This window comes from Peromyscus maniculatus, chromosome 2 (assembly GCF_049852395.1).
Source record: "Peromyscus maniculatus bairdii isolate BWxNUB_F1_BW_parent chromosome 2, HU_Pman_BW_mat_3.1, whole genome shotgun sequence".
NCBI classification, from domain to species: domain Eukaryota; kingdom Metazoa; phylum Chordata; class Mammalia; order Rodentia; family Cricetidae; genus Peromyscus; species Peromyscus maniculatus.
In genome coordinates, this window is record NC_134853.1 from 157,910,921 (window position 1) to 157,923,123 (window position 12,203).

Here is a 12,203-nt window from a genome sequence, read left to right on the forward strand (position 1 = left end):
TGATAATAAATAAGCTGCTTTGGCCTATGGCAAGGCAGCTTAGAAGCAGGCGGGAAATCCAAGGAGAGAGACAGGAAACAGAAAGGCGGAGTTGGGAGAGAGGCCAGCCTGCTGTCCAAGGAGCAAGATGCCAGCAGATCAGTAATGCCACGGCCACGTGGCAACTTACAGATGAATAGAAATGGGTTAATTAATATAAGCCTCTTGAATGATTTTTTTTTATAAGTGGCTGCAGGACTGTGGGCCGGGTGGGACGGGAGAAAAACTTTTGGCTACAATGCCGTCCTGCCTCAACTCAAGAGATGCTCATGGGCAACTGCTGTGTGTAAGGGGTCGTGACGAGGGAGGATGGTGCACCCTTGTCTTCTGAGGCTACTTACAATCTGTCGGGTGGTTCTGTGGACAGGTGGAGACAGAGCGAAGTTAGGGTGGCTTGTCCATTTTCACCCCAGTTTCTTCTGTGATGATGAGGGATAGAGGAATGAGTGAGGAGAGCACTTGACCAGCCTGCACGAACCCTGGGTTCCATCTCCCTTCCCCTAACACACTAGATAAACCAGGGATGGTAGTATACACTGGTAATTCTAACTCTAGAGATGGTGGGCAGGAGGATCAGGAGTTCAAGGTCATCCTCAGCTATACAATGAGTTTGAAGCCATGAAACCCTGGGCTTGATCCCTAGCATCAATAAATAAATAGACCCTATCTCAAACACAGAAACAAAAACAAACAAACAAACAAACAAACAACCCAGTCAAGACTGAAGCTGCTAGTTCCAAAGATTTACTAGAAGGAGTTGAGATTATAAGAATGCAGGGTCCCAGGAATGGTGGTGCATGCCTTTATTCCCAGCATTCAGGAAGCAAGGTGATCTTGGGAGTGTCCACATAACGAATTCTAAAGCTACATGGTGAGATTGTCTCAAAACAACAACAAATGTACATAGTAAGTACCCATAAAAAACAAGCAGCCGGGGGCTGGAGATGGCTCAGTGGTTAAGACCACTGACTGCTCTTGCAGAGGGCCCACATGGTAACTCACAACTGTCTGTAATTCCAGTTCTGGGGGACCCGACACCCATGGCAAAACACCAATGCACACAAAATACAAATAAATAAAGCCGGGCGGTGGTGGCCCACACCTTTAATTCCAGCACTCGGGAGGCAGAGGCAGGTGGATCTCTGTGAGTTCGAGGCCAGCCTGGTCTACAGAGTGACTTCCAGGACAGGCTCCAAAGTTACACAGAGAAACCCTGTCTCAAAAAAGCCAATAAATAAATAAATAAATGAATGAATAAACAAATAAATAAATAAAATTAAACAACAACAAGCAGCAGCCGAAGCTTCATTGCTCACCCCAGAATGCTGACTTATATTCATCCTATGTTGATGCTCTATGTTCATGGACCTTCACTGAGCACCTACCGTATTCTCTGTGTAAATGATGTTGTGACTGACTCACATACAGACAAGATGGGGGTCCCAAAACCATGCATTCGAAGAGGAAGTTTAGACGGAAGTGAGGTCATGTCAGGGGAGGTTGCAGCAGACACCAGAAGTCAGGAGTGACTTTTGCTTGATGGAATTTCCAAGTCAGCTTGAGAGGTGTGAAATTGTGGGGAGATCAGGGCGAGATAAAACCCGAACCCCTGAGGGGAATCTAGACTCAGTGCAGAATTATCTCTGGCAGAACGTGTGTGTGTGTGTGTGTGTGTGTATGTGTGTGGTGTGTATGCATGAGTGTACATGCATGCACTTGCCCGTGTAGGCACAGGTGGTGGTTGGATGCATTTATTTCTCAATAGCTTCTCCACTTCATTAGACTTACTTATCCTGTTTATGGGTGTTTTGCCCGCATATACGTATGTGCACACTTGTGTACTTCGTGCCTGCGGAGGTCAGGAGAGGGTGCTGAATCTGCTGAATTGGAGTTACAGGTGCTTGTGAGCCGCCATGGGGGTGACGGGAATCAAACCTGGGTCCTCTACAAGAGCAACAAGTGCTCTTAGTCATGGAGCCATCTCTCCAGCCTCTCATTTAATTTAAAGACAGAATCTTTCAGGGGACCCGAAGCTCGCCATCTTGGCTACTGTACCAGCTGACCAATGAGGTCCCCCGACCCCCGGCATCTTCTTGTCTCCAGTCCGGAGCGTTGGGGTTATAGACGTGTGCCATCATGCCCAGCTTTTCCATGACTGCTGGGGATCCGACTCTGGTCCTTCGGCTTGTGTGCCAAGCACTTTGCCCACTGAGCCATGTCCCCAGCCCCCAGGAACTCACGAGTTTTTATATGAACAGGAACACAAATATGGGGGAGGTGGCTAACAGATGGGGGACCAAGCAGGCCCTGGTTGCTGGCATTATTGGGACATGTTTATTGAGGCTGACAGGAATGAGGGGCTATAGAGGGATAAAGCTCCCAGTACAGAGGGAGAAACTGAAGACCAAGAAGGTTCCGTGTGCTGGGGAGGGTGGGCTCCAGCAGGGACACAGCCCTTCAGCTTATTTTATTTGTTTGATTTTTCGAGACAGACTTTCTCTGTGTAGCTCTGGCTGTCCTGGAACTCACTCTGTAGACCAGGCTGGCTTCAAACACACACAGATCTGCCTGCCCCTGCCTCTTGAGTGCTGGGATTGGGTATGTGCTACCATGCCCGGCTGGCCCCTTCATTTTTAAACCAGGAAAGACAGAAAAGACTAAGATGGGGACTTGGGAAATGATGGGGCTCCTGTGGGGCTGACTCTTTTCTATCTGTGGAGTGTGAAGCAAGGTCTTCGGCTTAGGGTAAAATCTGAGAGGAGGACAAAAGAGGAAGCTTGAGAAACCCCATCTTAGAGAGTAAGGAGGTATGGTAGGACGGCCAGGCTCACTACATCTGTAGATGTCAAGTAAAAATGGTGGCAGTCACTGTGAATTCTTCTTCTTCTTCTTTTTTTTTTTTTTTTTTTTTGGTTTTTTGAGACAGGGTTTCTTTGTGTAGCTTTGCACCTTTCCTGGATCTTGCTCTGTAGACCAGGCTGGCCTTGAACTCACAGAGATCCGCCTGCCTCTGCCTCCCGAGTGCTGGGACTAAAGACATGCGCCACCACTGCCCCGCATCACTATGGATTCTTAATGTTCAAATGTTCTGATAGTGGGGGGTAACTGAGCTCCACCGGGGTTGGTTAGTTGAAAAGAGAGGGAGCAAGGGTTTAATGGATTTTTGCAAGGAAGTATCACCACTGTTACTAAGGGCGTGTGCACACACACACACATTTTATCATGGGTGCATGCACACCTGTGTTGTAAATGTGAGAATCTGGCAGGGCCACAGGTATGCAGGTCTCCATGAAGCTAGAGGGATGCTCATGTGTTAACATAGTCCTGAGGAGGTTAAGGTCAGGCTTGAGATCTTCGAGATCTCGCTGAGTTGGACAAGCCCATAAAAGCACGGGTGTAGGTGTCTGGAAAGAGAGGAAGGAAACTGGTGGGTAGAGAGGAAATCAATAAGGGAGAAGTGTATTGATAATGAGCTGTGTTTATTTATAGATGCTGAAATCATGAAAGCATGGTGTGTGTGTGTGTGTGTGTGTGTGTGTGTGTGTGAAGGTCAGTTCGTGACAACAATCAGGAGTGGCAGGTGGAACAATATCACAGTATGAACCGGATGAGGGTATAGGGTGCAGGCCAGGCTCTCTTCCTGCCTCAGCCTCCTGAGTGCTGGGGTTATAGGCATGCTCCACCATGCCCGGCTAGGTTAGGATTTCAGAGCAGGGGAAGTAGGGCTGTCTGTAAAGTGAAGATCAGACTTCCAAGGTTCTTGCCTCACACGCACAAGGACTGAATTGGATCCCCAGGACCTATGTAAAAAGCAGGCTTGATGGCGTGTACCTGTAACCCTCCCCCAGTGCTGGGGAGGCAGACAACAGGATCCCTGGAACTTGCTGGTCCACCAGCCTAGCCTAGTGGGAGAGCTCCTGGCCAATGAGCACCTGTCTCAAAAAGCAAGGTAGATTGTAGACGAATCTTTAAGCGGTTTTATTAAATAAAGAACACGGAGCCAAATATAGGGATAAAAGCCTTAGAGATCAGGGAAATAGTGAGAGCCACCAACCACCTTACTTTACTAGCTCTGTAGCTTCCAAAATGCCCTGACTTCTTGTCTACCTAGGTTTTTATTGCCTTGCTGTTCTGCCTTCTCATTGGCTCTTAGCCCAACTACCTCACTTCCTTGTCACTGCCTGTCTGTACAGACCTCCAGGTCTCTATGGTTGGTACTGGGCTTAAAGGCATGTGTCACCATGATTGGCTCTGTTCCCTAGTGTGACCTTGAGCACACCGAGACCCTGCCTGCCAAGTGATTGGATTAAGGGCGTGTGCTACCACTGCCTGACCTTTGTGTTAATGGCTTGCTATTTCCTCTGATCTCCAGGCAAACTTTATTTATTAACATACAAATAAAATATCACCACATTTCAGCACAAATAAAATATCACCACAGTGGATGGCCATCTTAGACCCACAGTTGACCTCTGGCCTGCCTACACACACACACACACACACACACACACACACACACACACACACACACACACACGGAGAAGAGTGACAGTACTAAAATACTTATGGTGCTTGTCTATCCACCCAGAGCTTGTAGGCCGCCCGTCCAGTCCAGCCTTCACGCTCACAGCACATGGTGACAGATCTAGAGGTAGGATCTGCCATATGGACAGTCAACCTGCAGACTGACCTAGTGATCTGATCAGTAAATAAAAGATGGGCTGGCCCATCGGACTTGGTCTTGGGGATCTGAACTATGAAAGACATGAAGTTGTTAGTTAATAGAAACCGGTGCGGAGAATAAAAAGGATAAAGGCTACCAGGATGGGGCCCCATATAGGTTAAAGCATTGACAGCATATGGCTAGAAGCCAGCCGAGGAGCCCAGTGAGTAGCTGAGGCAAGAGAAGCAGCAGAAACAGGGCCTTGGTGAAATGGTGCAGAGGTACAGCAACCTGGCACCAAGCCTGATAACCTGAATTCAGTCCCCAGACCAACAGAGACTCCCGAAGGCCCACCCCCACAAGGCCACTGTGGCGGGTTTGTACACCTGTTTCCCCCACAAATATAAATGAGCTGAAATGGGGCTCAATGGTGGAGATGGAGTAAGTGTCCCTGAACCCTGTGGGGTTCCGGTGCCCTCTTATTATGAGGAACTTAAAATGATGTAAGGTTCATTGTGTGGTATGTTGTGGACACGTTTGTGCATTTGTGTGTGTGTGTGTGGGGCAGAGGTTGGCATCGGGTATCCGATTACTCTTTACCATATAGATACATTTTTAAGATTAAAGTCTTAAAAGTTAATTACATTTTATTATATACATGTATATGCCACATGTGTGGGTCTGCAGAAGCCAGAAGTGGGTGTTGCATTCTCCTGGAGTCAGTTACAGGTGGTTGAGAACTGCCTGACATGGGTCCTCTAAAAGAGGCGTTCTTAACTCCCGAGACATGTCTCCGGCCTTTCACCTTATTTGTTTGAGACAGGGTCTCTCACTAAACCTGGAGAATACCAATTTAGCTAGGCTGGATGGCCAGCAAGTTCAGAGAGCCTTTCCTGTGCCTCTCCAACACTAGGATTACAGGTGCAGGCCCCCACACCCAGCCTTTATGTAGCTGCTGGAGACACACACTCAGGTCATCAGGTATGTAAGGCAAGCACTTTAGCCTAGAGCCCCCCCCCCCCCCCAGTATGACATACCACTCAAAGGTTTTTAAGTAGGGAAGCAATATGCTTACACTGTGGGTTATGAATATGGGCGCTGGTTCTACACAGCCTGGCACTGAACTCATGGGCACATTACTTAGCCCCTCTGGTTCCCTCATCTGTAAGATGGGGATAATAATAGTATTGATCCGTCAAGGTTGAAACAAAGTGAGAAACTACAGACAGTGCACTTTGGATAAGGCTTCCTGTCAATTTCTTTTCTTTTTCTTTTTCTTTTTTTTTTTGGAGCTGAGGATCGAACCCAGGGCCTTGCGCTTGCTAGGCAAGTGCTCTACCACTGAGCTAAATCCCCAACCCGTCAATCTCTTTTCTAGTGTCATTTACTTCATGCTCTTACCCCTTGGCTTTGGGGTTTTTGTTGTTGTTGTTTGTTTTTTGTTTGTTTGTTTGTTTGTTTGTTTTTGAGGCTGGGGTTTTTCTGTGAAACAGTCCTGGGCTGTCCTGGAACTCACACTGTAGACCAGGCTGGCCTCAAACTGACAAATATCCGCCTGGCTCTGCCTCCCCAGTGCTCAGATTAAAGGCTTGGGCCACCACACCAGGTTCTCTCACTGAATTTGGAGTTTGCCATTTGGCTTGGCTGGGTAGTCACCAAGTCCCAGAGATCCTCCTGTCTGTCACATAGCACTGGGTTACAGATATGCCCTGCTGCACCCGGCGTTTACATGCATCAGTGCTGTGCATGTGAAAGGTCCTTATGCTTGTACAACAAGTGCTTCACCCCAAGTGCCATCTCCCTAGCCCCCATGTGAGCGCTTTAAAAATTGGTGTGTGTGTGTACACGTATGTGTGTTAGCATGCAGGAAGTGTGTGGAAAACCGAGGATAACCTCAGGGATCATTCCTCTGACACTGTCCACAATGATGTCTCACTGGCCTGGAGCTAGATGAACTGACCAGGAAGTCCCAGAAACCAAACTGGCTCAGCCTCTCTAGTGCTGGACTCTTCTACAGGGGTTTTGGGGATCAAACACAGGTGCCTCAGCACACTGTACCAAATAAGCCTTCTCCCTACACACTGCTTTTTAAATAAATAATGTCTGGGACCCACAAATAGCTCCCTGAGCCCTGCTTACCCTATAGACCAGCACCCAGTAGGCTCACGGTCTTCTGGGGTCACAGTCTGTTGCTGCTCTTGAGGCTCTCCGCTACAACAACTCAGGATGGCCACAGTGGCCTCCTTGCTAGCTGTGGATACACTGGGGGTCTCTTTGGATACCCCTTGCTGTTCCGTATGCACGTGGCCTGCTCCACACCCACCTTCAGCTCTCTGATCAAATGTTTCTTCCTATGTTAAAGACCGCTTAGACCATCTTCCAAAATGCCACCACACAGTGCTTCTCTACCTCTGCCTACCTCCTCTATCCACTCTGATGTTTCCCACATCTCACCCCCAAAACTGTCTAGATAGGCTAACTGTCCCCTGACAGCATTCAAGCTGGACAGGGCCTTAACTCCGGGCAGGGGCACATTCCCAGCATGCAGGAGGCTCCCTCTCCAGAACCAAAATCTCACTTACAAGCTCTAGGCTAGCATGAGATCTTTTGCCCAAAGCTGTAATCTCCATAGTTTGCATAGTGCTTGGCCAATAGCTACACAGTAAATATTTGTGGAGTAATGACTTTCTAAGTGCCACTCCCTTTTCTGAACTCCTGTAATACTGGTCTATGCCATTCTTGAGGGACTTACCTGGATGCTTTCTCTGCTGGTGGCTTGTCCCTGAAGGCTTTCACTTGTCTATGAGCTCAGAGATGGAAGTTTACTGATCCCCTCTCTCACGACCTGATTTGGTTTTTAAACAGAGGGTGAGCAAGTCTGGTAGGTAGGTATTGTGACCAAGGTTTCTTGCATTCTAGATAACTCGAGAAAACATTTTGAAAAGCGAATTTCTGGGGCTGGGGCTTCAGTTCAGTGTAAGAGCATTAGCCTAGCATGTATGAGGCTCTAGGTTCAATCTTCAGTCCTGAAAACAAAGAGGGATTTCTGAGTCACTGTATGGCGCGAGGAAGCGCCTCATTAGGCAATCAGGCTGATCCTCTGCAGATAATGTAGGCAAGTATAACGAAACGGCCAGCATTTATTGAATCCAATATTCTAATCTTTTTACCCACGTCTTCCTCACAACTACCCTGTCTGGTAACCAGGAAGTGCGGGCAGGGATCCTCATGGCTTAGCCACCTGTCATCTTTTGGTACCTAAAGGCTGCTTTCTTGGTCGTGATAGCAGGCATTCAGCAACAGTGGCGGCAGCGCGGACGTCCCACTCCAGGTTCCGCTCGCTCTCAAGGGGCCGGGCCCCATTCCGGCGCACCAGTTCCGGGTTCGGGTGGGGCTCGGAGGGCCGGTCCCCTCCTAGTTCAGGGCCTTCCGCATCCTCCGCCCAGGGAGCCAGTGACCCTCTCCACCCTCAGGTAGCCCGAGTCCTGCGGATGTTAGACGCGAAGCTGGCAGTATGAGGGAGCCACAGGCTGCCTTGGTCCCTCCGGTACGCCGCAGTCCTGGGCTTACAGAACTGTCGCGCCTGGCCCGCGTAGGGCCCGCCCTCCCACACCAGGACACGCCCACCCGGCAACCAGCCCCACCCCTGGCCCCGCCCCCCGCGCAGCGCTCCATACTTGGCGATCGCCGCGGCCCCGCGCGCTCATTGGCCGCGAGCTGGCGGCGTGGGGGGCGGGCCGGGCTGGCCGGGGCGGGGAAGGAAGGTGGCTGTGGCTCGGCGCGCGGAGGGGGGGGGGGAGGGGGGCGCTGACCCGGATGTTCACTCTTGGGCACCCGGGGAAGTGGAAGCGCCGGGCCCTGCTGCGGGGGGGAGAGTCACAGACGCCGGGACAGGGACCGCCGCCGCCGCCGCCACCATGGTAAAGGGACCCCCTCTTCCACGGCCCTATCCCGGGACCCCCTGCGGGAGCTCATGTCCCCTCCCTCGCCGACCCGCCGGCCCGGGGAGGGTGGGGACCCGGGGTGGGGGAGGGGCGGGGTCCGGGACCCTAGGCAGACGCCACCCCTGGGGTCCGGAGGGGGCGGCGGGAGGCTCGGGTGGCCCGTGACCCCGCCCTGGGCTCCAGGTGGAGCCCGGCTCTTTCCCCTACGTGTCCAGGCTAGTCTCGAGGATCCCAGGCTAGACCTTCCTTCCCCCGGAGGCCGGGCCAGGCACCCCTCTCAAAGGCCTGTATCCCATGGCCTGAGTAGGTTCCCTTACCTCAGTCCCAGGGGCCAGGCTAGAACGGTGCTTCTCGCTGCTGTGGCCCAGGCTAGACCCCCTCCCCCCAAACTCTTAGCTCCATGGCCTCAGCCTGCACCCCAACAACCCCTTTCTAGTGGCTCCAGCCTACGTTTGTTTCCTTAACCCCCATGGAATCTTCTCTCCGTGGTCCTCAAGTCTGGACTCGACTCCTGCTGTGTCCACCTCCTTGACCCTGGCCCTAGCGATCCCCTTCCCCCAGACTTCTCACGACTTAGCTCAGTCTGCGTCAGCCCGGCGCTGTTCTCACCCTCACCCTCCCATCTACACCCTGCTTGCTCGGTGTCCTGCTCCCGACCCAGGTGTCCCCTCCCCGGTTCCTAGGACGCTCCCTCTTGGCAGTCTGTGGCTAGCGGGGGAGAACTCCAGCCGGGGTGGGGGTGGTCTGGGTGCTGTGCCTTCCTAGAACTTGAAGCTTTGCCCCTTCTGGGGGGGGGGCCACTTCGGTGTGAGCTAGCAAGCGAGTGAGGGAGAGAAGGGCGGCATCTGTGTGCCCGGAAGGCAGATCAGGGCATTTCCCGTGGCTGCCGCCTGGGTGCTGCCAGTGCAGAGCGTCTTGCGGGGCGCCCTGCCTACGTGGGGAGCGGGGCGCTGACGGTGAGTAAGCCAAGTGGACAGGGATGAGCGCACAATCGCCCTTGTGAGGCCGCAGCCCTGGACTGGGGGGCACCAAGCTCAGAGCCCAACATATGGCCTGGACATGATGCACACTACCAGGCGCAGCCTCCCTTTCCCCCTGAACTGTCAGCTTGTAAGGGTCGGAACTGCTGATTATGGAGGTACGTCGGATCAGGTGAGCGAAACTCTGCAGGCTGAGAGTTCCCTGGTTGAACTCTGTGGTGTTTGTTTCGGTAATGAAGGCAGGCTGCTGTGCAGCCTGTGCGAACAACTTATTTGAGGAGCCTTAGGTGTGCCCCACCCCCATCCACGTGTACACTTCTGCAGAGCAGGCCCAGCACCTAGATGGAAGGGCCTCTCATGGTCAAGGACTCTGGTAAAGTAGACGGAGCTAAGGCCATCCACCTGCTGCGTGCATCAGTCATGAGGGCGGCTCCCCCTGCCTGATAGATGTTTGGGAGTGGACTTTGAACCCTAGATGGTTTTGAGGAGCCCCATTCCTTGTTTAATCAAGGGTGTATCAGCTGAATTAGGGTGCATAATTCTGGTTGGCTAGTAAACTTTCTATATATTGATGGAAAATGTAGACAAGACTGTTTTTCATACTGTTGCTTTGATCTGGGCCCTGACTTGAGTCTGTATGGGGAAGGACTCATCCAGGACAGTTTTGAGTGAGACTTTAAAAAGTAGACTGACGTTTCCGTGTGTGCTCCCAGGGCCAAAGCCAGAGAGGATGGTGGAGTGGCCAGAGTCCTCTAGGCTTCCACTGTCTCCATCGTCTGACAGGTGAAGAGGCGCTGGGACATTCATCGAGCCTTATTCAAAGCGTTGCTCCGTCTGTGTATAGACCACTGCTGGCCAGTGGAAGCGTGCCGGCCAGGCTCCAGGCAGTGGTCTTCCTTATATGCTGTTGTATGTCGTATATATAATGACACTGTTTAAGAAACCTGATGATAGGATGCTCAAACATGGCGTGGGAGTGGCGAGTACTGATTTCTGCAGACTGTGGATCTTCCTGGTAGGAAATGGCATAGAGAGACAATAGTATGGTTTGCATGGGCCTGATCCCGAGCTCTTTGGGGATCGAGATTTTGGTCTGTCTGGGCTCTAGAACAGTACCTAAGACTGAAAGATAGGGCTTGGAAGGCTGGTCCTGTTTAAGGCATTCAAGGCCAGTGTGGGCAACACAGTGAGAGTGAGACCCTGTTTAAAAAAAGAGGTTGCTTAGAGTGGTCTGGCCTGTGCCTGTGGGCTTTAGCCACTTGGGTTTGGTACTCACTCACTCATCGACTTATTCTTCGTGTCCCCCAGCCTCCTAAGTCATTTCTACCTGTTGTCAAGCTTCTACCATGCTTGAATGATCTGATGTCCTGGTGTGGGTAGTTGGGACAAGCCAGAAGTGGTAATGAAGGAAGGTCACCATGGTTTTGTTTTCTGTAGACCAGGCTGGCCTCAACTCACAGAGATCCGCCTGCCTCTGCCTCCCGATTAAAGGGATTAAGACGAAAGGAACTAAAGGCGTGCACCACCACTGCCCGGCTGAAGCCTGAGATCTTAAAATGCATTTGATTTTGGAGTGGAGGCCACGATTTTTCTTGGTGTGGGTTCCCCGTCCTTGTTAGGAATGCTTAGGCAAACGGAGCTTATTTGCATTTCCTTAGCGGCTATCTTAGCACTGTCCCTAAGTGCTGCCCGTTTCAGAGCACTTTGCCTAACAGGGCTCTGGCTTCTAATTTAGGGTTATTATTCTGAGAGTTCGGATGCTGTTGCCTGGTGAAGGAGCTGAAGTAGTGAAAGGCCAAAGAGGCCTCTCAGGGGCTGCCTGCCACTCCAACTCAGAAGGCATTGCTGACAGGAGCTGGTAGGAGAGGCTCCTCGTGTTGTTAAAAAGGGAAATCATGGAGCAGCCATGAATGTATCTTGGTGGCCTCTTCCTGTGAATAAGATAGAGTTCAGATGCCAGAGAGATGGCTCAGTGGGTAAAGGTGATTGCTGCTGCCGGGCCTGAGGAGCAGAGTTCAATTCCTGGAACCCATACATAGAAGCTGAGAACCAGATACTCCTTCCGAGTCTTCCTCTAACCTCCATGCTCGCATAGTCCCTCCCCGCATAATACATAAGTAAATAAATAAACACCGTAACTTAAAAGAGTTCATAGTCTTCCCCCAATAACAAATAAACACTGTAACTTCAAAAATACAATCTTCTCCAATAATAAGTAAATGAACACCATAACTTAAAAAAAATGCATAGTTCAACTCAGAGACCCCATGTGTGTTTGCACCAGGACAGCTAGGGCTGGCTACACAGAGAAACCCTGGCTCAAAAACTGGAAAAAGAAAAAGTAGCGTGTGTCACTAGTTTAAGGAAATGACAAGCCATGCCGGTGAAGGTAGGTCTTCCTATTTCTAACTTGGAAGCTCTGTACTGTTAGATCCTATGGAGGAGGAAAGGCAGATGATGGTGGCATGGCGGGCAAGGGACCTGGCTTTTCAGCACCTTGCCCGCCGGAGTGGGAGGTGTTTACCGTTCAGCAATCACAAGGCACCTTGCCTGTCTGAAGTGATAGGTACCATTGCT

At 51.2% G+C, this 12,203-nt stretch overlaps 1 protein-coding gene across 7 annotated transcripts in view; it reads left to right on the forward strand.

The window, feature by feature from the left end:
• The first annotated feature begins 8,359 nt into the window (after positions 1-8,359).
• Capzb (capping actin protein of muscle Z-line subunit beta) overlaps positions 8,360-12,203 on the forward strand; it is a 108,071-nt gene continuing 104,227 nt past the window's right edge. The window contains exon 1 of one of the 7 annotated variants that reach the window (XM_042272205.2): positions 8,360-8,622. In XM_042272205.2, the coding sequence (XP_042128139.1) occupies positions 8,620-8,622 (3 nt within the window). In that variant the 5' untranslated portion in view covers positions 8,360-8,619. Of the gene's footprint in view, positions 8,623-8,775; positions 9,603-9,646; positions 9,799-12,203 lie in introns of those variants that run through there. The other 6 variants (XM_042272206.2, XM_076565536.1, XM_042272200.2 and 3 more) reach the window with 6 other exon arrangements.